Source organism: Hippocampus bargibanti, linkage group LG02 (genome assembly GCF_051943395.1).
Source record: "Hippocampus bargibanti isolate YZ-2025 linkage group LG02, ASM5194339v1, whole genome shotgun sequence".
In the NCBI taxonomy this organism is placed as follows: domain Eukaryota; kingdom Metazoa; phylum Chordata; class Actinopteri; order Syngnathiformes; family Syngnathidae; genus Hippocampus; species Hippocampus bargibanti.
In genome coordinates this window covers 2,392,436-2,417,012 of record NC_142735.1, presented here as the reverse complement: position 1 = coordinate 2,417,012, position 24,577 = coordinate 2,392,436, and the positions used below count along the sequence as shown (strand labels likewise).

Genomic DNA, 24,577 nt, shown 5'->3' with positions numbered 1-24,577 from the left:
TCAAAACCACAAAAAATATATTAAAAAGAAATGCCCATACACAAAGAGGAATGCAATGGTCCCATCGCTCACCGACTGCATGCTACATCTAAATATGATTTTTTATGAACTCAATAACCCTACCATTTAAAGGACAACCGACGTCACTTTTTTGTTTTTTAACCGACACCAGAAAAACGTTTTATAGCATCTAAAATACCCAAAACATGCAGTATGATATTTTTAGTCAAATGCAAAACACCAATAAAAATGACTTAAAGTGTCCAAATGCGAATCGGGCATTTTCAGAAAGTCCCGCCCCCCTTTCGTGACGTCACGCCAAGACGTCTTGCATTGCTGGAGAATCAAAACAATGGCTTCAGATTCGGAGAATATGCTTTCTTGTTACACATCCAGTTATGAATATGATTCAAATAGTTCTGGTGAGCAAAGCATACATGTTTGCAATCGATTAAAGAATTTATTTGGGCCATTTTGAGGCAAACGGGGGGGGGCGGGGTGTCTCAAAAAGAGGCAGAAAAATGGCGACCAACTCCGGTGAGGAACGAATCAGCTCGTTTCCACAGCTGATACATTCTTTCCATGGAGTTTGCCTCCCTCTGCTGGCGACTTTTGGGTGTAAGACATGGTTTTAAAAAAAACAGGACAGCAAAATACGTACATTGACGTGATGGAAAGATGCCACAATGCGTCTTTTTTACGGTGAGGAGGCGGTCCTTTTCTGACGTCACGTACGGACTCGTCACCAACTCAAAAACAAGACTTCCTGAATGTTCAGCGCGAGTCTTAAAACGTAAAATATAGCTATATGCGGTGGAATCTTCTTAAAATACGCCCAGTAGAAGTCATGTGAAGTCATTTTACAAATTATGGACACAACTTGTCCGGTGACGTCGGTTGTCCATTTAACCCCCAAAAAAAAAAGAGAAAAATGAGACCAAATTGATGCATGCTGTTATTTATTTCCCAATTCATCAAAGAATGTCAAATTTTTTCATCAGTTTGAATATCCAGAAGCTGAACAGACACACAGTGAAGTCATATAATTTGCATATACTATATATATATATATATACACATGCCATGCATGTAGTCACATTTAACCAGTACAATCTCATCGGTATGCAGTCACTTGGTGACCAACAGACAAACACACATGAACACCTTAACAGCTTTCATTCTGCACATTTTTGAGACAGCCGCCATTTAAGATGACTGTCTGTAATGCTCAGGAATAAAACAATATGTAAAAGGTTTAAGATATGACAGATTTTTCCTTGTTTTGTTTTGTTTTCCAGAACAGGGCGAATTAATGGTTACTGTGTTAAATTAAACAAAAAAAAAAAAAAAAATAGACAGCTCAGCCACACAAAATAAGTTAACAAAAACTAAGGTTTAAAAAAAAATCATATTCGTTACTATTCTTTTTTTTCCCATTAAGTGTTTCATATCAATCCCCATATTGCAAAGAAGAAACACTGTATGAATTGTCATAGTTTCAAATAAGTCATCAACGAAAAAGAAACAAACAAAAAAAAAAAAAAACAGTGCTTAACTTACTTTCCCCAATGTTAAAATACATTGTTGAAGTAAACACACCTGCTCCAGAACAAACATTAATGAAATCACCGAATCTGGTCAAAACCTCTTTCAATATGGCGGCAAAAAAAAAAAAAAAACGTTTGCGGTAATGTTATGACTTTGAAACTGGTGAAAAAAAAATGTGTTGGTTAGTTTTAGCGACAGGTGCACCTAGTGGCCACCATGTCTTCAAACTCCTTATAAACGTACGAACCGTCTTCTTCGAAAATCATGACGCTCATGGGGCTGTAATGCGAAGGGATGCAAGATGGCCTCGGAACAGACGAGTCAAGCTTCTCATAGATGATATTTTGTACCATGGTGTGGACGGGCGAACCGTAGATGAATCCGATTGTCCGTGGGCAGATGCCTCGACAGTACCTCGGGTTATATTTAGGGGGGAAAACGATCCAGTGATCAAGTTTGAGCTGGCTGAACCGTACTCTGAAATCATATAAGGCACAGTAACTCGTAGGGAATTCCGAGCTCGGAAGAAGCTCAGGCAAGTGCATGTCCAGGCTTTCGTCACCTCGTTTGGTTTTTGCGGACGATCTCCTGCTCCGTCTTTTGGCTCTGAGCACTCGATTGGCTTTGAAAATCATCCGTTTGGTCAACATGCTAGCGGAGGCCGATGGCAACATCTGGTGTGATACTTTGCTATCGTCGTGAAGGTAAAGCAGTAGCGGAGGTGACCCGACGCTGATCTCCAAATGGCCTTTGAGACCGATGTTGTCGTCGGGGCAGATGACGTTCACTTGCAAATGGACATTGAGTTTAGGTGATTTTGATGGTGGTAGAAGCAGCGGAGTGACATCTACTTCTACCCAGTTTCCTCTTCCAAGGCCGTTGGAGGTGACGTTTACGGCGTGACGGACGCCGGGGCATAGCGGACATTTGTTTGAGTGCTCGTACTCCTTGATGCTTAAGAAGCAGATAGATTTGATGTGGGCTGAACTGTAAAGCAGCGTTGCTTTGGCCAGCTGCTCTTTTTGTCGGACTTGATCAAGACTGTAGGACAGGTCGAGTGTGAAACTCCCTGAAAGGAAGTAGTGGAAAACAACATGGTGTTAAAATGACTGGCTCAGCATCACGGGACAGGACTACAGGAGGAGTCCATCGTTGAAAAGGTTTCTTCAGCCGTCATCTGTACTTCTTTGAAGGCGTCGGATGTTTTAAAAAAGTACAAAGGGTGCTTTGGCAACACAAAATTCCGACTTATTTCAAACCGATAAACACAAAAATTAGTGCATCCAAACGATAGGCTGCCAAATGAAAAACAAACTACAGTGATACCTTGGCTTACGAAACTGAATTGGTTCCCAGACAGAGTGTGTCAGGTAAAAAGTGTGTATCCCAAAAAATAATTTCCCATAGGAAACCATTAAAATGAGAATAATCCGTTCCCAGGTCCCCATAAACCACAGGTGTCAAAGTCAAGGCCAGCGGGCCAAATCCGGCCCGCCACATCATTTTTTTCGGCCCGCGAAAGCAAATCAAACTTGTTAAATTCCATGATGATTGCTAAAATCATCATGGAATCATCATCTGTGTTTTGCTTTTCTACTTTCATTTCTTTCATAACTTTGCTGCTGTGAAATGTAAATTTCTCCACTGCGAGACTAATAAAGGAAAATCCAATCCAATCCAATCCAAAATCTGAGCCAAAATTTCATATTTTTGGATGTCAACCACAATAAAAGTCATTATTCTTGACTTCAGATTTGAAAACGAGTTATTCATTAATTTGCTGTGTGCTCTATATGTAATATTTGAAGGGATTTAAACATTCTAATGGGTTCCCCAAATTCATAACGGCCCTCGAGAGGAAACCATAACTATAATGTGGCCCGCGGCAAAAAATGACTTTGACACCCCTGCCATAAAACATAATTTTCTACTTTCTAATTCGCGAACGACACATCACTTATTGAGGCAGCTCCGTGTGTATCTCGAAAAAAGTTCATTAGCCAAGGTAAAATTTTCATAAATTTAATGTTCGTAAACCGAAAAGTTCGTAAACCAAGGTATCACTGTAATGTAGTTTATTCGATACATTGTAAAAATGAAGATTGTAAAGAGCAATACATTGGGGAGACCAAATACATTGGGGAGACCAAAAGATGGGCCAAAACTACCAGCAAATATTTTAGTTGGCTGATGAAGCCTCTTGGATAAGAAACGAAACATCCGACACCTTCAAAGAAGTACAGATGACGGCTGAAGAAACCGTTTCAATAAAAAAATGTTTGATACCACTTTTTCAGACCAATACAAGCACTCAACTCGAGTACATTGATATTTCTAACTTTCAAATAAAAAAACATTTGAGTAAAATCTATTTTTCTAATAAAGCAAACAATTTTAATTCAAGTCAAATAATGTATTCATACATAAAATAACCAAACATTTTCAATTTTATTTACCTACTACATAATCAACTTGCGCTATTTTGATATTGTACGGTATTACAGAGAAAACAGAGAACAAACCTAGCACAATATTTCTTACTAGTGTCTACTTAAAGGTATTTGCTTTGAAGATTTCCATGTGCCTCAATAGCTCTGAAATAATTGCCACTAGCTACAAAATTCAAATCACGAACAGCAGTTTGCTGCATCGAATCGTCACTATCCTCCTCAGACTTATTCGATTGTTTCTTAAAAAAACGAAAACATGTTTTTTTGCTGCCTCTTTTTAATATCTTTTACAGTTTTACTCACGTTTTAACGCTCCATTTTACAACCATCCGCCATGTTCGATGTAAATAATGCAAAGCACCATGGGTAAATGAATATTCGATTCGCTCTTTCGGCAGTTTCCGGCGGATTACGAAAAAGCCCGAGGTATCCTATGCCACGATTTTGGATGATTTGATGATGGTGATTATGGCTAGATATCAGTAAGGCAAGATGGCAGACGACGAGTTTATTTCTTTTAAGAAAAACTAACAATTTTCAATTGCTGTTTAACTAAATTTGTTTCTTCAGCTATTGTAACATAAATATGTCATATGTAGCGCAGACTAAGTAGCGATACGCGCTAATCGCAATAGACTTGGCGCAAGTGCTGGCGCAGTGGAGTTACAAAATTGAACCAGTTCTACCCACCTTCGTCGCTTTTGGCAAAACATTGCTCTTTCGGCTTGATGAGTCTGACGACGTTGTAGCGTGCGCTTGTTTCGAATCCCTCCTGCGGTCGGGACGTTCTCTTGAACGCAGTGGCCGTCAAATACTTGATGTATTTCTGTTCCGGTTTGACTTTCTTCACGGACGCCGGTTTCCACCTGGAGCCTGCGTGCTCGGACAGAGCTTTGAGCAACGGGGAGAAGATGGTGCCATAAGCGGACTGGCTCAAGTCGCCCCAGGAGGCCGTGCGGCCCATGGACGACCGAGCCGGTGGCGGGCGGCTGCTACTGACCAGAAGCAGGAACAGCACAGCGCGAAAACAACGAAGAGCAACTGACGTCAACATTTGCTATTTATTCGTCCAAAAACAAACAAGAGGAACCGGCCAGAAAAGTTTAAGCAAAATCGCCGCACAGAAGCTGCAACGGTGCGCACGCACGTGGCGCCGCTGATCAACAAGTGCAGGTGTTGCCAATCGACTGGCATGCATATGACGTCAGCAGGTGTGGCCACGGGCCGTCAGCAGTTTTACTATTAGATTGTCATTCTTTGAATATACATTGAATATATTTGAGATTTTTAGCAATACTGTATTCAGGATATACAATGACACGATTTTTTTGGGGGATAAATTAACGTTTTAATTTTGGTTTTATTTCTGCTAAAGTGTGACATATAATATTATGTCATTGGTGGGCCATGCATGTCACTCCTAGGCCTTCAGTAGTGCTAGTATGAATCAATCTACAGTTACGAGTGTGGTGTGATTTACTACACGTCCACTAGAGGATGCCATTAGCCAGGAAATAACTTGTGACTTGAAGAAACTTAAGAAATACTCTCATTAACTCGGTCACTGCCAGACGTGCAAAAATGTGTCCACTTCAGTGCCAGGGTTTTTGTCATTGTCACTTGAATTCCAAGACCCACAGAATATTGAGTTTTCGGACGACATAAACATTCAATACAGCATTAGAAACTCTCTTCTTTTATCAAGAAAAAAAAGGTTAATTCCTAAATTATATGTGTATGGAGTTATATGAGCTTGAAATGAGGGTGGCTGTCCAAAATACAATGCATATTGATTTATATAGCGCTTTAACAACAGCTGAAGCTGGAACAAAGCGCTAACATGGAAAAAAATGGCAATGCTGCCCCCTCGTGGAAGGGAAAAAAAACATTGTTAGAGGCCACTTTATCTGCACCCAAACATGAAAAAAACAAAACACGAACAAATTCAGAAATGGTACTGTCATATTTTCAATTCCCAAATAAATTTGTGAATGGCAGTGAATGAGTTAAGTGAAAACCAGATTTGCAGTTTACAAATATAGCATGAAATGTTCAGCATACTTTACTTGATAGTTATTTATTTTTTATTGATTTCAGAGAAACATTTTGCGATTATGGGTGTGTGAGAGTAGCAGTGAATTTCACTCTAAAGAACACATCCTCAGAAAAGAGTCATCAAACTACTTATGGTGCCTCTCGGTAGAAGTTTATCTTCAATTCAACCAAAGCAAAGAGAATTCAAAATGGTGTATTTTAAACACCCACACAACATTGCCGCTTCTGGTGTCTTCATGCGAATGCATAAAGAGAAACAGCACAGACGGGCTAACAAATAGCATCTATGCAGCAGTTAAAATGCTATAACACAAATGGTGCAGCAATATATGTAGACAGACATTAAAATGTATTATTATTATTATTATTTAAAATTGATATTCACTGTCATATATTCTTTATCCTCTTTGACTCAGCATGATTCAGACTTGATCTTAGTCGTGCGCAAGTCATATTGCCTACTTCTGCTTCCTGTGAGGCTGAAAAAGCTTACTGATCGTGTCGAGACCTTTCGTCTGCTCGCAGTAATCCCCGTCACCAGTATTTAGATCGCTGACCACCTCCCACAAGCGCTCTGACCTCTTCTGACACACCCGCATCCAAGTAATGGCGAGCCTTCTTGCCGTCGTTGTCCCTCACATCGACGTTCGCTCCATATTGCCGCACCAGTGGCAGCGCGACATTGATGTGACCATGGATGGCGGCGATATGTAGAGGTGTGTAGCCCCCGTGGGCTTTGCTATTGACGTTAATGTATGCACCTCTACTTCGGGTGATGTCCATCAATTTTTGGATCATCTCACCATTACCGTCTTTGGCGGCCCAGTGGAGTGCCGTGAAGCCTGATATGAAATCCTTTTTATGGGCCAGGCGGGCATCCTGCAGGAGTATGTCGTGGGCGTGCCCCCATAGCCCAGAGGCGCTTTTCACTAACCACTCATGGGCCAGGGAGGCAAGGGGTACCGACCCAAAGCACTCGGTTGTCTCGCTCGGGTCATCTGCGTGACCGTTTCTCCAATTTAATAAGACTCTGTTTTCCTTGCAAACCGGAAAATGACTTTGGGGTGTTGATAGTGGAGGACAGGCGACACCGACGATGGCAAATACAGAACCTAATGATCTGCTCTCAACTTGATCTCCACTAATGTTCAATAATTTGAGAGAACGTCTTTGCAAGTTCATGTGCGACGAGGAGCGTCCGTTGTTATTATTCTCCAGATCCGAATGGGGGGCGATTTGGAAAGTGGAGTTTGAAGACGACAAAGTCTCATGCATCATATCTTTCGCAAAGTCCTGGTACCGCTTCTTGACCGCCACAAACTTGACCCCGTCCGCTTGGCGAACCACAGCCACGCTGTTGACCAATTTCTTGAATAGCTCCCTGTTGTGATACTTTTCTGCAGACGAACCGCTGTGGATGAGAGCGCCGAAATGGCCGAGTAGCTCGGCGTTCCTTACTTTGCCTCCGCGCTCCAGTAAAAAAGACAAAACCGAGTCTTGGGTCAATGCCATCGCGTTGTAGTCCGGTTGCGGGGCGGTGAAAAACAAAGCGTCAGTGTAGGCAGGGATTATTTCCGCGGGGTTTGTGTGTGTGTCCTGCGGTTTCCAGTGTACTCTGGCGTCTCCCCTCGACTATCGGTTATTTTCTTTTTTTTTTAATGGTGACACTTCTAGTTGCATCATTAATACTTTGGCAAAAATAAACGACCAACAGCCTTTTAAAAAATAAATTTATGCTTGGAGTAACTACAAAAGGATTTCTGTGTACAGAACTCGATCAACCTGGCATTTCCGGTGTTATTTGGCCCATCCCCTCGACCACCACCTTTTTTTATTGCGACACTTCCAGTTGCAACATAAATACTTTGGCAAAAACAAATGACCAACAGTCATTTATAAAATAAATTTATACTTGGAGTAATTACAAAAGGATTTCGGTGTACAGTACTCCATCAACCTGCCGCTTCCGGTTTGATCTGCCCCTCCCCTCGTCCCCACTTAAAAAAAACAAATACATTATTTTTTTTATAGTGACACTATCATTTGCATCATAAATACTTTGACAAAAACAAACGACCAATTGTTATTTAAAAAAATAATTTATACCTGGAATAACTACAAAAGGATTTGTGTGTACTCAATCAACCTGCCGCTTATGGCGTGTACTGGCCCCTCCCCTCGACCACCACTTTAAAAAAAACATTTTTTTATTGTGCCACTTCCAGTTGCATCATAAATACTTTGACAAAAACAAACTAACAACAGTCATTTATCAAAATTAATTTCTACTTGAAGTAACTACAAAAGGATTTCTGTGTGCAGTACTCCATCAACCTGCCGCTTACGGTGTGATCTGGCCCCTCCCCCGACAACCAATTTTTTTCTTATTAGTATTTTTTTTATGGTGACACTTCCAGTTGCATTATAAATACTTTGACAAAACAAACGACCAACAGTCATAAAAAATAGATCTGCAGTAACTACAAAAGGATTTGTGTGTGGTCCAACAACCTGCCGCTTCCGGTGTTCTCTGGCCCCTCCCCTCGACCACCACTTTAATTTTTTTATGGTGGCGCATCATAAATAATTTGACAAAAACAAACGACCAACAGTCATTACAACATTTATACCAGACGTACCTACAAAAGGCTCTGGAGAGAGCCAAACAAGATAACCGATCTGTGTCATTTTTTTGTTATTGAAAAGTCTGACCGTAGTATTTATTTCTTCGTTAATATCCTTTAATTCTCAACTCAATTCAACTATATTTACAGAACACTTTCAAGCAACCATCGTTTGCCATGGCAACAGCAACATCCAGAGGCCTCGACTGGTAAAACATTTTGGGATGACAGTCCAGTACAGTACGTACTCGACGCTAAACAATCTCCGCTGCGCGCGCTACACTGGGCGAATTCACAATTGTAATGGCGACTGTCATGTCCTCTCGTACTCGCGGGATGTTGCCTCCAACTGGCCATATTTAAACCGCAGAGTTCGTCGGTGATGAGTGGCGAGACACTTGTGACCATGGCGGCCAGCGGGGTGGACGTTTTCGCTGTGAGTAGGACCACCTAACATGCGTGTTGAATTTTCTAATTCGAGTGTCGTACATGACCACACGGGTGGCGTTTTGAGAATGAGGAATGACGAAGTGACAAAAAAAATCGGATTCACTTCGAGAAATAATGCGCTGTCGTGAGATAATAGGTGACATTTTGTGTGTGTGTGTGTGTGTGTGACAGTGCCTAAATCCGTACTGCACACTGCTGAGGACCTAGCATGCGTACAGGAATGCGTCAAAAGGAAATCATCGGGACAGCATGCGATGACGCAGTTTAGAGGATAAATGACACCATGGTCAAATGACTTGCTTTAACAGTTAGCTTGAACATTGCGAGTTTTTCATAAATAAATATTTTTCATAAATACGTCTGAGAAGCAATTGGAACACTTTTTCCAGATTATTATGACAGGTGTCAAATATAAGGCCCCGGTGCCAGACTCAACCCATCACACAAAAAGCACATGTGAGCTATTTGTTCTCGCTTGTAAGACAGTTGAGCATAGTAGCATTAAAAAAACTTTGACAACCTACTAGTAAGGGAGGTACAGTAGTAGCAGTAGTATCCAATTGGTGCTTATAATTGGTGGTTTACCTGGCCCCTATGTCAAATCCTAATAGTCCATGCGTATTAGGGTTACTTATGCCGCACTGTAGTTTGCTAATGAGGATGATTGTAATATTTGTGTTTCGTGCATTGTTTGTATTGTTTTATCACGTTGGTCCCATTTTGAAAATATGTTCAGTTTTTATCATCACATAAGATATTGTTTCAGCTGTGGTTGTTGCTTTATGAAATTCATTTGAGATAAAGAGCACACGGACCTAAAGCTAAATATCAATGATCTTGTATAAATTTTCCAATGATTTTTTCCACAAAGGACATATTGCAACAATGCATTTAAAGGACAACCGACACCATTTTTTTTTCCTAACTGACATCAGAAAAACGTTTATATGATCTAAAATACCCAAAACACGCAGGATGATATTTTTAGTCAAATGCAAAACACCAATAAAAATGACTTCAAGTGTCCCAAAACTACTCCAAAATGACCTTGAGACGCCAGGACGTCTTGCCTTGCTCTAGAATCAAAACAATGGCTTCAGATTCGGAGAAAATGCTTTCTTGTTACTCATCCAGTTATGAAATGATTCAAATAGTTCCGAAGAGGAAAGCATAAATGTTTGCAATCGATTAAAGAAGTCCTTCCGTATCAATTCGAGCCATCGGGACTCCAATGTAGCGTCCCAGAAAATGCACAAGTTGGCGCACAAGCTCTGTTGGAAATGGACCGATTTGTCTGCTGGGTCAACTAGTATCAAATAGTAGTCTTGGTGCAACACACAACGATTCACCATCGCGTTATTTATGTGTTTTCCTTCTAATTTCGCCATCAACACGGATCAACACGAAGTTTTCAGACCAAACAAAGTACCCATAATGCATTGTGTATCACTTTCTCGGTCAGGGGCGTTCCTTTAGTGACGTCACGTACGGACTCGTCACCAACTCAAAAACAAGACTTCCTGAATATTCAGCGCGAGTCTTAAAACGTAAAATATAGCTATATGCGGTGGAATCTTTGTAAAATACGCTCAGTAGAAGTCATTTAAAGTGACTTTACAAATTATGGACACAACTTGTCCGGAGGCGTCGGTTGTCCTTGAAGGAAGGACACAGCTGAATCAAATTACTTGCTTTAAAATTTAGCAGTGATCTTAGATTTTCTTAATATTATGACTTTTAAAAGTACGCTAAGCAACTGTGGTGTGGTGAACTGTGAGCACCGTGTGGTACCCCCATGCTAACAAGCTTGGATGGCATCCCATCCAGTGAAACAACATCTAGATAAAGAGCTCTTTGTGTGTGTTTTAAAGAGTCCGAGGCAGATGAATGTTGTATTAAACACATCCCGGTCCTCATGCTGAGCCTCTTGAAATTGCCAGTTTCTCATCGACATGGGCCAGCACATCTCACTATGCATACACACTGCAAATCAATTGAGAGTCTGTCAGTAAACAACATAAGTGCCAAACATTTAATCCTACTGTCAAAGATGACCATTAAAGGACAACCGACGTCTCCGGACAAGTTGGGTCCATAATTTGTAAAATGGCTTCAAATGACTTCTACTGAGCGTATTTTAATAAGATTCCACCGCATATAGCTATATTTTACATTTTAAGACTCGCTCTGAATATTCAGGAAGTCTTGTTTTTGAGTTGGTGACGAGTCCGTACGTGACGTCACTAAAGGACCGCCCCATGGCCGTAAAAAAGACGCATTGTAGCGGTCCTTCCATCACGTCAATGTATTTTGCTGTACTTGTTTGGTCTGAGGACCTCGTGTTGCACCCAAAAGCCGCCAGAAGGCCAAAAGAGGGCGTCCAAGTGCCATATAAGGAATTTATCAGCCTGTGGAAACGGAGGTGGCCACAGGATGTCGCCATTTTGTGCCTCTTTTTTTTGGGTGAGAGATTTTCCCCCCAATGTTGCCTCAAAATGGCACAAATAAATTCTTTAATCGATTGCAAACATGTATGCTTTCCTCTTCAGAACTATTTGAATCATATTCATAACTGGATGAGTAACAAGAAAGCATATTATCCGAATCTTAAGCCATTGTTTTGATTCTCCAGTTATGCAAGACGTGTTGCAGTGATGTCACGAACTGGGGGCGGGACTTTCTGAAAATGCCCAATTCGCAGCTCAATTTTTGGCAGATTTTCAGAATCAGAATACCTTTATTCGTCCCACAATGGGGAAATTTGGACACTTTAACTCATTTTTATTGCATTTTTGCATTTGACTAAAAATATCACACTGCGTGTTTTGGGTATTTTAGATGCTATAAAACGTTTTTCTGGTGTCAGTTAAAAAACAAAAAAAGTGACGTCGGTTGTCCTTTAAGCCTTTTAGCAATAAAACATTGCAGAATGATGTCATTTTAGAAATTTAGACTACCAATCTCATAGACCGTATAGAAATGGATTATTGCGTTGTGTTGCATCTCTTCAGAATGAAGACAAACGAACCGTAGAGCTCGGCGGACATGTTGGCTTCGACGGTCTTCCAGATCAGTTGGTCAGCAAAACAGTCACACGGGGGTTCAGTTTCAACATCCTCTGCATAGGCAAGTAGAGTTTTGACATGTACAGTGATACATTGGCTTACGAACTTAATTGGTTCCCGGACAGCGTGTGTAAGGTGGAAAGTGTGTATCCCAAAAAAAATTTTCCCATGGGAAACCATTAAAATGGGAATAATCCGTTACCCGGTCCCCATAAATCATAATGTTCTACTTTCTAATTTCCTAAGCTTTAAAACTACACAAAATATACCTTATTTTCTTCTTCTTCTTTTCATTTCGGCTTTTCCCTTCAGGGGTCGCCACGGCGAATCAATGTCCTCCATCTATCCCGGTTTTGTGCATCCTCTCCTCTCACACCAGCTACCTTCATGTCCTCTTTGACAACATCCATAAACCTCCTCTTCGGTCTTCCTCTCGGTCTCCTGCCTGGAAGTTCAAGACTCAGCATCCTTCTCCCGATATAGTCACTCTCTCTCCTCTGGACATGTCCAAACCATCTCAGTCTTTCTCTCCAAAACCTCTAATATGAGTTGTCCCTCTAATGTACTCATTCCTGATTCTATCCAACCTGGTCACTCCCAAAGAAAACCTCAACATCTTCAGCTGTGCTACCTCCAGCTCTGCTCCCTGTCTTTTCTTCAGTGGCACTGTCTCCAGTCCAAACATCATGGCTGGTCTCACCACCATTTTATACACTTTGGAACGTTGACCCCAAGTACTTAAAATCCTCCACCTTCTTTATCTCTTCTCCCTGTAACATCACTCTTGCACTTGGATCCCTCTCATTCACACACATATATTCCGTCTTGCTGCGACTGATCTTCATTCCGCTCCTTTCCAGGGCATATCTCCACACTTGGAACGTAACCTTCTTCTTTCACCATCTTGAGGAATGATGCCTTGGAGGTGCTTTCTCTGTGATAATTGTATCTAGTTCCTCATCAATTGTGTTCTGTTTCGCTTGTGCGGGTTGTTTGTGGAGACTGATTGATGGGATATTTTAACCTTGCAGTCTACACTCAAACTACTATCAAAGTTGAAACTCTCTCACTGTCGTCTGCCTGTCTCTTTAATTTTTAAACCACCTCCCCTCACTGCTGCGTTCTTGACCAATCATGTGGCGGAGAATAGAGGACAAAAACAGTCGGCTGCCATTTTGTTGTTAGAAGAACGGGCTCGTTCGCGAACGACACATCACTCATTGAGGCAGCTCTGTGTACAAAAAAAGTTCGTATGCCAAGGTAAAATTTTCATAAATGTAACGTTCGTAAACCGAAAAGTTCATAAGCCAAGGGGTTCGTAAACCGAGGTATCACTGTATTTTGTCTCAAAAAAGAACAACTAACTTTTTTTTACACTTGTAATTTGTTTCCATTCTTTTCTTCCAGGAGAGACGGGGATAGGTAAATCCACCTTAATGAACACACTTTTCAATACAAGGTTTGAAAATGAAGAGGCCAGCCACTATGAGAAAGACGTGCTTCTACGACCACACACGTATGAACTAAAGGAGAGTAACGTCAACCTCAAGTTGACCATCGTGCACACTGTTGGCTTTGGTGACCAGATCAACAAAGAGGAAAGGTAATGTTAACTCAATCACTGCCAGACGTGCAAAAATGTATCCACACCAGTGTCAGGGTTTTTGGCATTGTCACTAAAATTTAGGACGACATAATACTCATGATAATAATAATAACATTCATTTAAAAGCACCTTTCAAAACTCTCGAGGTCACTTTACAGTCACAGGATCAGTTTTTCTGTGGGTGAGCAGCGGCAGCCACATGCCCCAGTGTTCACTCAACCTAGAAGTAACTCAAATAGATAGAAAACTAGCTAGCTAGCTACCAGATAGCTAATAGATAGCCAGCCAGCTAGCTAGCGAATAGATAGCTAATAGATAGCTAACTAGCTAGCGAACTAATAGCTATCTAGCCATCTAATAGATAGCTAATAGATACCCAGCTCACTAGCTAGTGAGCTAATAGCTAGCTAGCCAGCTAATAGATAGTTAATAGATAGCCAGCTACCTAATAGATAGCTAGCCAGCTGGATAGATAGCTAAGAGATAGCCAGCCAGCCAGCTAGATAGCCAATAGATAGCCAGCTAACTAGCGAGCTACTAGATAGCCAGCTGGATAGATAGCTAATAGACAGCCAGCCAGCCAGATAGACAGTCAATAGATAGCCAGCTATTAGCTCGCTAGCAAGCCGGATAGATAGCTAATAATCAATAAAGAAAAATGTACAGTACAATGAAAAGACTTGTCTTTTTTTAGTGAGGGGGTCACCATATTTTTTTTTGTTTTTGTCATGTAACTAGAAAAAAAGGTAACTGCCAGATCAAAAGATCTCAATAGATGCAAAGAACACTGACTATTATATATAGAGACCTCAACTTACAAACACCTTATCTTACAAACTTTTCGTCTTAAGAACCTCTAATTTATGAAAATTAAACCTGATAATAAGCACTATTTTCATAATACACACCCACCACGGCTGGCGGAGTGATCTTCGGCGGAAGCACACGAACAAACAGCGTTCCATCCGGCGCTACTTGAATGCACCCGCTCTCATTGAATGCACACGTCGATCGCCTACTTGGAGCTATTTGCTGATTATTTTACTATGATGGGACCGAAAAAAACCACCACAGGCTTGCGTTCAGCCCAAGAAGACACAAAATAAAATCACCGTCGCTGAGAAGAAGGAGATAATTGAAAGACACGAACAAGATGTGCATTTGTGTGATTTAGTGGCCGAGCATGGCTATGCTAAGTCAACCATTGCTCCCATTCTCCGGAACAGAGAAGCCAGCAAAGGTGCGTCTGTTGCAAAAGGTGTTTCCGTGCTCTCAAAGTGACGGTCTCGGGCAATTGAAGAAGTTGAAAAAAAACTTTATTTTACAGCACACTTTATTTCTTTAATTACAGTCCTCATGTAATGTGCCTCTCTTTGTGACTTTATAATACAATGCAGTGTATTTCTTTCATTACAATACAATAACACATTTATTATACATAGAATAAGGTATGTTGTATGTAGTTTTAAGGCTTATTTAGTTAAAAACTATATTTTATGGAAACCCGGGAACGGATTATTCCCATTTTAATGGTTTCCTATGGGATTTTTTTTTTTGAGATACACACTTTTTGCTTTTTCACTTGTCTGGGAACCAATTAAGTTTGTAAGTTGAGGTCTCACTGTATATATATTTCATTTATGATGAACAATGTGTTTTTTTTCTCCTTTCCTTCTCAGCTGTAAACCCATCATAGAGTATATTGACACTCAATATGCAACATACCTTGAAGAGGAGCTAAAAATCAAACGTTCCCTTTGTCATTTCCATGACACGAGAATCCACATCTGTCTATATTTCATCGCCCCCAACGGCCACTCCCTCAAGTCTTTGGATCTCGTCACCATGAAGAAGCTCGACAGCAAGGTGACCGACCGCGCAATGTTGCTAAGTGTTTTTTTTTGTCTCAGTTCGTACGATTTATTCAGCTTTGTTATTTGCTCGCAGGTGAATATCATCCCTGTCATTGCTAAGGCAGACACCATGTCCAGGAGTGAACTGGACAAGTTCAAAATCAAGATCATGAGCGAGCTGGTCAGCAATGGAGTGCAGATATACCAATTTCCCACTGAGGATGAGGCTGTGGCTGAAATCAACTCGTCCATGAATGTAGGTCTCGCTCTCTTGCTCTCTCGCTCTCTCACTCTCTCTCTCTCTGTCTCTCTCGCTCTGTCTCTCTCTTTCTCTCTCTCTCTTTCTCTCGCTCTCTCTCTCTGCCTCTGTCTCTCTCTCTCTCTCTCTCTCTCTCTCTCTCTCTCTCTCTCTCTCTCTCTCTCTCTCTCTCTCTCTCTCTCTCACTCTCTTACCTTCTAATACAATGTGGGACACACTGGCTTACACAAAGAGGAGGCAGATTTGTCATCTTTTATTAGGTGCCTTATTGATGGTTGTTTAACTAATTCTGCGTTTGACATTGAGACTCTACGGGACGGAGTCCAAGGTGGTCATTGCTTGCACTTTATTATTATAGAGACGCTCCCCTACGTATGTAAACAGTTTATGCTGTAAAATAGTTCAGAAATTGCGTTGAAAAAGTTGTTTTCTAGACTTGGAACGGATAAAAAAAATTGACATTGATTATAATGGGAAGTGCTGTTTCGGTTTTGGAACAAATTGTCATGATCTGGTTGGCGACCAACGGGGGGGCGCTGTCGGCCCCGCCTGCACCTGCACAGGTGCTGGTCGTCCCGATCAGATTGGCGAACAGCGGGTAGCGACGTCAGCCCTGTCGGCAGCCTCGCAGGTGCTGGTCGTTATAATCAATGACACTTAAAGGACACCTGGCACGATCATCCAGTGCCGATTCATTGTTTGTTTGCTGCTTGGTTGCAGCATGCATTGTGTACGTGTTTGTTTAACCTTGGCGGACTTTTACACTTGGTTTTCTTTTGCTACTTTGTATTTTTTCCATTCAGATCATTTTGATGTTTTACATTTTGTTACTGCTGACCTTTATTTTAATACAATTTGGTCAAACAACCTCCTGCTCCCTCCTGCCTGCTTTTTGGGATCCGAACCCGCCATCACCACCTCGCAAAACGTGACACAAATCAGTTTTCAAGCAGGTTTCTGGAACGGTTTATGGTCGAAAACCGATGTATCACTGTACATATACAGGCGCTCACCTACTTACGAACATTCGAGTTACGAACAACGGTACATACGAACATTTTTGTGACAACACATATTTTCTCCAGTTGTACATGTACATATCGTTATCGAGCATATATTTTATTAAATGTTTATTTTTCAATACAAACCAATACAGATTACTTATGCAAGCCTGAAATATACTTATATAAACCCTAAACATATTTATCTAAACATTAAACATACATTCTATACAAAATATAACGCTAAAACAACTTACGAACAAATTCACCTTACGAACGACCGATCGGAATGTATTTCGTTCGTAAGTTGGGTAACGTGTGTATATTCAAACCTTCCGATTCTAAACATAAAATTAAGTCACGCATGGCTTAAGGAGCCTGCGATGAAAAGACAGGAGTGTCACAGTAAAGCACCAATGCGTTTGTGGAACTGTCGCAGCTTGGAATTGAAGCGGATTTACATAAGACAGGAGATGGGAGACAATCTCTTTTCAGCAATGGATGCTACAGCTTTGTGTTTGGACCACTCATTCATCAACAGACTGTTGCATAATGACGCAGAATGTAACTACAGTGAGACCTCAACTTACGAACTTAATTGGTTCCCAGACAGAGTGTGTAAGGCGAAAAGTGTGTATCTCAAAAATAAATTTCCCATAGGAAACCATTAAAATGGGAATAATCCGTTCCCGGCTTTCCATAAAATATACTTTTCAACTAAATAAGCCTTAAAACTACACACAACATACCTTATTCTATGTATAATAAATGTGCTATTGTATTGTAATGAAAGAAATACACTGCATTGTATCATAAAGTCACTTTATTTACATTTGTGATGGTCATTTATGGCTTAATGGAATGGCGTTGGAGGTCGAAGGTCAAAGGGAATTGCTGTTTGGAAAGAGAGGCGCATTACATGACGACTGTAATTAAAGAAATAAACTGTGCTGTGAAATAAAGTTTTATTTACCTTTTTGATGGTCGTTGATGGCTTATGGAAGGAGAGTCACCTTCCATAAGGACTGTTGGTAACTTAACCTCTGGTGCTGTTCGGTCGTGTGCTTCCGCCGAAGATCACTCCGCCAGCCGTGGTGGGTGTGTATTATGAAAATAGTGCTCATTATAAGGTTTAATTCTCATAAATTTGACGTTTGTAAGACAAAAAGTTTGTAAGATAAGGTGTTTGTAAGTTGAGGTCTCACTGTACATCGGTTTTTGTCTTCTACTCATCGACAGACTCATCTGCCATTTGCCGTTGTTGGCAGTGTAGAAGATGTCAAAATAGGCAATAAAATGGTCAAAGCAAGACTTTACCCGTGGGGATCAGTCCAAGGTGAGTCCAAGTCACAAGTCTGAAGATATGTTAAACAGTCATTCGGGATTCTGAATTTTCTTTCGGCTAATCTTTTGTCCCTAAGTGGAGAATGAGAACCACTGCGATTTTGTAAAACTGAGGGAAATGCTGCTGCGCGTGAACATGGAGGATCTTCGTGAGCAAACGCACACTCGCCACTATGAGCTCTACCGCCGTTGTAAGCTGGAGGAGATGGGTTTCAAGGACACAGATCCCAGCAGTCACTCATTCAGGTGAGATAAGCTGAAACGAATGTTGTGTGAGAGATGTTTATTTGGTCGGACACTGTGAACAAAGGCTTGAACACAGGAAAATTGTCTTTTACTGCAGAGCAGGGGACCCAGCCATTCATGACCGACGCCTAACGTCTGCAGCCCTCTGCCAAGCTTTTTATTGAGAGTGCATTGCAAATTTTATTAACTAGCTATGTTCTAGCCAGCTAGCTTTCTATCTATATGACTTATTCCGCATTGAGACAACGCTGGTGCATGTGGCTGCCACTGCTCACCCACAGAAAACATTTTTGTTCTTATCCTGTGACTGCAAAGTGACCTTTAGAGTTTTGAAACGGGCTTATAAATGAAAAATATTTATTATTATTATTATTATTATTATTATTATTATTATTATTATTATTATTATTATTATTATTATTATTATTATTGAATGCCCATGTAATCCTAAAATTCAATACCCTGTGGGTCCTGGAATTCAAGTGACAATGACAAAAACCCTGGTACTGGGGTGGACAAATTTTTGCACGTCTGGCACTGCATGAGTTAAATAAACACAACATTAATAAAATACAGTAAAGTCTCGTTATATCGATATCGGATATATCGATAGTCCCGGTTATATCGATACTATTTCTATGCACGCACGGAGAAAATTACATGCAAACAGGGTCGGATATATCGATAGTCCCGGTTATATCGATATTTTTTCGGACTCCCTTGAATATCGATATAACGAGACTTTACTGTATATATTAATTTTGTTTATTAATCTTGATTTCAACATTTCTTCACATTCTCACCCAGATCTATTTCATTCATAGTGCTTGCTTACAGTGATTATCACATAAAACGAAATAAAACTTCAAATATCATGCTGTGCAGCCTCCAGGAAACATATGAAGCCAAGAGGAAGGAGTTCCTCAGAGAACTACAACACCAAGAGGAAGGAATGAGGCAGATGTTTGTCAACAAAGTAAAAGAAACCGAAGCGGAGCTGAAACAAAAGGAAAAAGAGGTTAGCACCAATAACACATCAAGTGAATATTCTGTCCGATTTTGATTTGGTAATTGGTGTATAGCTCCACGAGAGGTTTGAGCAGCTTAAACGACTGCATCACGAAGAAAAGAAGAACCTGGAGGACAAACGACGAGAGCTGGAGGAAGAGATGAATGCTTTCAACAGGAGGAGAGTTGCTGCAGAAACACTGATGGGCCAGGCTCTCAAGAAGGACAAGGACAAGAAAACGTAAGTTACCCTTTCTTTCATTTTTTTGGGGTGACAATGTTAATTTGTTTAAAAAAAAAATCAGGTGTCAAAAACAAACAAGTAAATAAATAAATACATAAACGGACGAACTGACAGATGGATAGAGATAGAGAAGAAGATAGAGATAAAGAGACAGATACAGTAGATAGATGGATAACTAAATACATAACTAAAGAATAATTAATTTAAGAATAACTAAATACATAAATAAATACCTAAATAAAGTTTTTTTCCGAACCTGACTAACATCCCTCAAGTCATATGATTCGGAATTTGACTTAGAAATGTCTCAACAGAGGCCTTTCAAATATCAAGAAAATTCTCCAATTTCATAAAATGTGTCTGAAAATTGACAGGTGTGACAAATAATTAGCAGTTGCTAAATATAAACATCCCAAACGTGAACTCACATTAGCTAGCTAGCCAGATAGATAGATAGATAGATAGATAGATAGATAGATAGATAGATAGATAGATAGATAGATAGATAGAGATCACTAGAGAACTAGCCAAAGGATAACTAGATAGCTAGCCAAAAGATAAATAGAGAGCTAGCCAAAGGATAACTTGATAGCTATCCAAAGGATAACTTGATAGCTATCCAAAGGATAACTTGATAGCTAGCCAATGGATAACTCAACCCGGAAGTAACTCAGATAGGAAGCTAGCTCGCTAGCTAATAGTTAGCTACTGATAGCTAGCTAGCTAATAAATAGCTAGTCAGATAGTCATCCAACCAGATAATAGATAGCAAATAGATAGCTCAATAGCTTAATGCTCCTGAAAGACAGATCCCATCCATTATCACGTCATCCTTTTTGTGTTGGAAATCCTCCATTGCTCATTGCTTCCCGCCATTTTGTGTTGTTATGTGTCTTTGTCCCATTCCAGTGGCAGTTTTGGGACACTAAGTCATTTTTATTGGTGTTTTGCATTTGACTAAAAATATCAGCCAGCGTTCACTCAACCCGGAAGTAACTCAGATAGGAAGCTAGCTCTCAAGCTAATAGTTAGCTACTGATAGCTAGATAGCTAATAAATAGCCATCCAAACAGCTAGCCAGCCAGCTCGACAGCTAATAGAAAACTATTAGATAGCCAGCTATCTATTAGCTATCTAGCTAGCCAAATAGCCAGCTAGATAGCTAATAGATAGCTGGCTAGATAGCTAGCCAGATAGTCATCCAGCCAGCTAATACATAGCAAATAAATAGCTCGGTAGCTTAATGCATTGTAAGACCTGAAAGACAGATCCCATCCATTATAACGTCATCCTTTTTGTGTTGGAAATCCTACATTGCTCATTGCTTCCCGCCATTTTGTGTTGTTGTGTGTCTTTGTCCCATTTCAGTTGATTTTCAGATCAATCATCCAGGAAAGCCATGAATGTTTCCACCATCAGCGTCGTTCAAAGAGAATGTGGTGGTGTGTGAGCATGAATATGAATGCGCCTACTGTAATCCACTGTGTACTTAGCGATCATAACGCTAGCTTTGCTCAATGTATTGATACTGACTCTGTGAGACACATCCAAACACATCAATGCGCTGTGTTCAATAGTTGTACCGGCTGTTATTGTAGCTTCTTGATCTTGTTTTTTAAAATTCCAATATCTGTGATGTATTCATTTTAGTTTTAATATCTTATAATTTCATAATTGATGAGTTGAACGTTCAGAGTCTAATTCTGAATATTTGGCCCGCTCGATAGCTATTTAGCTGACTAGCTATTAGCTATATGACTATCTAGATAGATAGCTAACTATTAGCTAGCTGGCTCGCTTTCTAGCTGAGTTATTCCGGGTTGAGTGAACGAACGCTGGCGCGTGTGGCTGCCGCTGCTCACCCGCAGAAAAACTGATCCTGTGACTGTAAAGTGACCTTGAGAGTTTCGAAAAGCGCTTATAAATGAAATGTATTATTGTTATTATTTCCTTGAGAGTCACAATTAAATATCATCTTATAAAACTCACTATGGAAGTATTACCCTCCGCTTCCATATACCTGACGTCCTTGTGTCGTACCTTCCTCATTGTAACCGGCACATTAGTATTGTTGAATAAAGTTTTTTTTTTTTTTTTTTTAAGCAGACGTGTTTGGTTGAGATCTCCACAAATCGGACGTTATTTTCGTGTAGCTTTCCATTGTGAGTCAACGTTGTTTATATTGTTCAATCACGATTCATAAAAAGCAGACGTGTCTGGTTGAGATCCATGCAAATCGGACTGTTAGCCTCATGTAGCATTACATTCTGAGAAGACGTTTTAGTATTGTTGAATAAAAATAAACAAAGCAGTCGTGTTTGGTGAGGCGCTTCCTTGTGTAGCGTCCATTGTTAGCGGAGAGATTAGTATTGTTCAATAAAGATTAAAAAAGCAGTTATTGTCCGGATTTAGAACGGATTATTTTTTTTTACATTGATTATAATGGAAAATCCTGTTTCGGTTTTGAACAAATCGGTTTTCGAGCAGGTGTCTGGAACGAATTATGGTCGAAAACCGAGGTATCACTGTATTTCATAACAAAGCTTGTGTGTTTTTAATATATAACATAACTCTAGCAAACAATATGAGCGTATTAACAGCTGCGCTTCAAAAACCAATGAGGTAAAGTGCATTTTTGTCTTCACCAACTAACAAATAACATGCTAATAAATAGCTATTAGATAGCCAAATAGCCAGCTAGGGTGTACAATATATTGCTCATCTCTTGTCTTTTCTTCCTTCAGCTTCTTTAGTCTTCCCTCTGCGTGTTCCTTAACCTCATCCAGGAATTTGAATTAGAGGACTTTCTACTAACAACGGCGACATGAAGTAACAGACGGACAAGCAAGTGTATTATTTTTAACACTTGAATGAGCACTTTTAAGAAAAATGCACTTAAAAAGCCAAGAATGGATTACCAAGTTTTCTTGCGTGTCTACTATGTAACATGGAATGTGCGTGATAATAACCATATCCCAAGAATGCAACATACTTCCATGGAAAAGTACTGTTTTGTATTTGTATCATTCTTTTGCTATGTACCTTTGACTAATATCACTGTGAAATAATACAGTGATACCTCGGTTTACGAACCCCTTGGCTTACGAACTTTTCGGTTTACGAACGTTACATTTCCGAAAATTTTACCTTGGCATACAAACTTTTTTCGGGATACACACGGAGCTGCCTCCATGAGTGATGTGTCATTGACGAACGAGCCCGTTCTCCTAACAAGACAATGGCAGTCAACTGTTTTTGTCCTCTATTGCCCGCCCCCAGTCTTCGGTTAAAGCCACGTGATTGGTCAAGACCGCAGAAGCGAGGGGAAGTGGTTTAAACATTAAAGAGACAGGCAGACGACAGAGTAAGAGTGATAAAATAGATCGAAAACAGTGAAATTTGGACTTGTTTCAACTTTGATAGTTCAAAGGCAGAGTGTAGACTGCAAGGTTAAAATATCCCATCGATCAGGCTCCACATATAACCAGCACAAGCCATCTGTACACTTGATGCAAAAATCTATCAACCCAGCTAAACAGAACACAATTGATGAGGAACTAGATAAAATTATCACAGAGAAAGCCCCTACAAGGGATCATTCCACAAGCTGATGAAAGAAGAAGGTTACGTTCCTCATCTATTTCTTTAATTAAATACAATAAGGTATATTTTGTGTAGTTTTTAGGCTTAGAAAATAAGAAAGTAGAAAATTATGTTTTATGGGGACCTGGGAACGGATTATTCTCATTTTAATGGTTTCCTATGGGAGATTAATTTTTGGGATACACACTTTTCACCTTACAAACTCTGTCTGGGAAGCAATTAAGTTCGTAAGCCAAGGTATCACTGTACTCTGTGTAACATCAATTGATATGTAATTGTTGGTCAATGTTAAATACATTTTTTATATTTTACTAATTTGAATGAAATAATATGCGGGAACTATATTAGGCTCTCATAGGCATAATCAGCACCTTGTTGTACTAACAGTCAACAGTTATTACTCAAAATGTGTATGTATGAAGGTATTTTCATAAAACAGCAAAACCCTTCATTAAATCGCTATGGTGGGGTGAGGTTTAATTTGGATCGTTCCTACAACCGACTTCTTAGGCAACATAAGCTTACTTATGCTGATGAGGTGATACCAGATCAAATGTGGCAATCAGGCCAGTCGTAGACCCCATACTCAGGCAGGACAATAGAAGTAATCAGTGTAGCCCTAGGGAGTAGTCCTCTGCTCCTCCCAACCTGAGAGCAGGGACCTGTATGGACATTAGGGATATATATAGGGCCAAACCTACCAGCAAAAGATTTTAGTTCACTGACGAAGCCTCTCGGATAAGAAGCGAAAGTTCCGACACCTACAAAGAAGTACAGATTACGGCTGAAGAAACTTTCTCATCGATATAAATATGAATAAATACAGGCAACTTTGTAACTTTTATGACAAGATACAGTACTGTATATTTAACCGCTTGAGAGTATTACAAGTATTACTTGCTTAATCTGTGTTGATTATATCATGTAATAATATAATAAAGGCTAACTTTATTGAAATATGCCTGTTTTCCCATCATTTGACATAACAACAGAATGCGCACCTGACCTGTAACCGGAATGTTCCAGAAAGTTACTGCAAGGAGTTAATTTTGATCAAATAAACTAAATGTTGTAAAAATAATTCAGCAGTATTAGCTGCGAGTAAATTTGCAACACTTTTATTTTGAAACAAATCGTGAATTTTGGATCCGTTAAATAGTTTGTGAATTATCGTGTTGCCCAATAATCAAATTTTGTATGCATAGTCAGTCTTAGATTTAA

At 40.1% G+C, this 24,577-nt stretch overlaps 3 protein-coding genes across 5 annotated transcripts; 1 reads left to right on the top strand and 2 right to left on the bottom strand.

The window, feature by feature from the left end:
- Positions 1-956: 956 nt before the first annotated feature.
- Positions 957-6,042, bottom strand: gdf9 (growth differentiation factor 9). 2 transcript variants are annotated; one of them, XM_089016523.1, is made up of 3 exons: positions 4,689-6,042; positions 2,111-2,617; positions 957-2,025 (listed from the first exon to the last, which is right to left on the bottom strand). In XM_089016523.1, the coding sequence occupies exons 1-3, from the start codon at positions 5,050-5,052 to the stop codon at positions 1,820-1,822; spliced, it is 1,077 nt and encodes a 358-aa protein (XP_088872649.1). In that variant the 5' UTR covers positions 5,053-6,042; the 3' UTR covers positions 957-1,819. The 2 variants fall into 2 exon arrangements, with proteins under 2 accessions (XP_088872649.1, XP_088872643.1); XM_089016517.1 differs by having other exon boundaries at positions 957-2,617; positions 4,689-6,040.
- A 45-nt stretch (positions 6,043-6,087) lies between these two features.
- On the bottom strand, positions 6,088-7,772 carry sowahab (sosondowah ankyrin repeat domain family member Ab). Its single transcript, XM_089016504.1, is given in 2 exon segments — positions 6,088-6,590; positions 6,592-7,772. Coding segments are annotated over 2 exon segments (1,053 nt in total). The 5' UTR covers positions 7,566-7,772; the 3' UTR covers positions 6,088-6,511.
- An 891-nt stretch (positions 7,773-8,663) lies between these two features.
- Positions 8,664-24,294, top strand: LOC148901122 (septin-8-A-like). 2 transcript variants are annotated; one of them, XM_089020277.1, is made up of 10 exons: positions 8,664-9,113; positions 12,139-12,253; positions 13,600-13,795; positions 15,478-15,664; positions 15,746-15,907; positions 18,151-18,247; positions 18,333-18,501; positions 19,387-19,519; positions 19,584-19,750; positions 21,122-24,294. In XM_089020277.1, exons 1-10 carry the CDS (start codon positions 9,060-9,062, stop codon positions 21,123-21,125), a joined length of 1,284 nt encoding a protein of 427 aa, XP_088876403.1. In that variant the 5' UTR covers positions 8,664-9,059; the 3' UTR covers positions 21,126-24,294. The 2 variants fall into 2 exon arrangements, with proteins under 2 accessions (XP_088876403.1, XP_088876396.1); XM_089020270.1 differs by having other exon boundaries at positions 8,665-9,113; positions 22,498-23,143.
- The last annotated feature ends 283 nt before the right edge of the window (positions 24,295-24,577 follow it).

Bases quoted from the DNA above. Each gene is read 5' to 3' on its own strand.
- gdf9 (XM_089016517.1), bottom strand. From the start codon at position 5,052: ATGTTGACGTCAGTTGCTCTTCGTTGTTTTCGCGCTGTGCTGTTCCTG. The intron at 2,618-4,688 runs GTGGGTAGAACT...ACTTCCTTTCAG, and splicing joins TTTTGCCAAAAGCGACGAAG to GGAGTTTCACACTCGACCTG.
- LOC148901122 (XM_089020270.1), top strand. From the start codon at position 9,060: ATGAGTGGCGAGACACTTGTGACCATGGCGGCCAGCGGGGTGGACGTT. The intron at 19,520-19,583 runs GTTAGCACCAAT...ATTGGTGTATAG, and splicing joins TGAAACAAAAGGAAAAAGAG to CTCCACGAGAGGTTTGAGCA. The intron at 19,751-22,497 runs GTAAGTTACCCT...TTCTTCCTTCAG, and splicing joins AAGGACAAGGACAAGAAAAC to CTTCTTTAGTCTTCCCTCTG.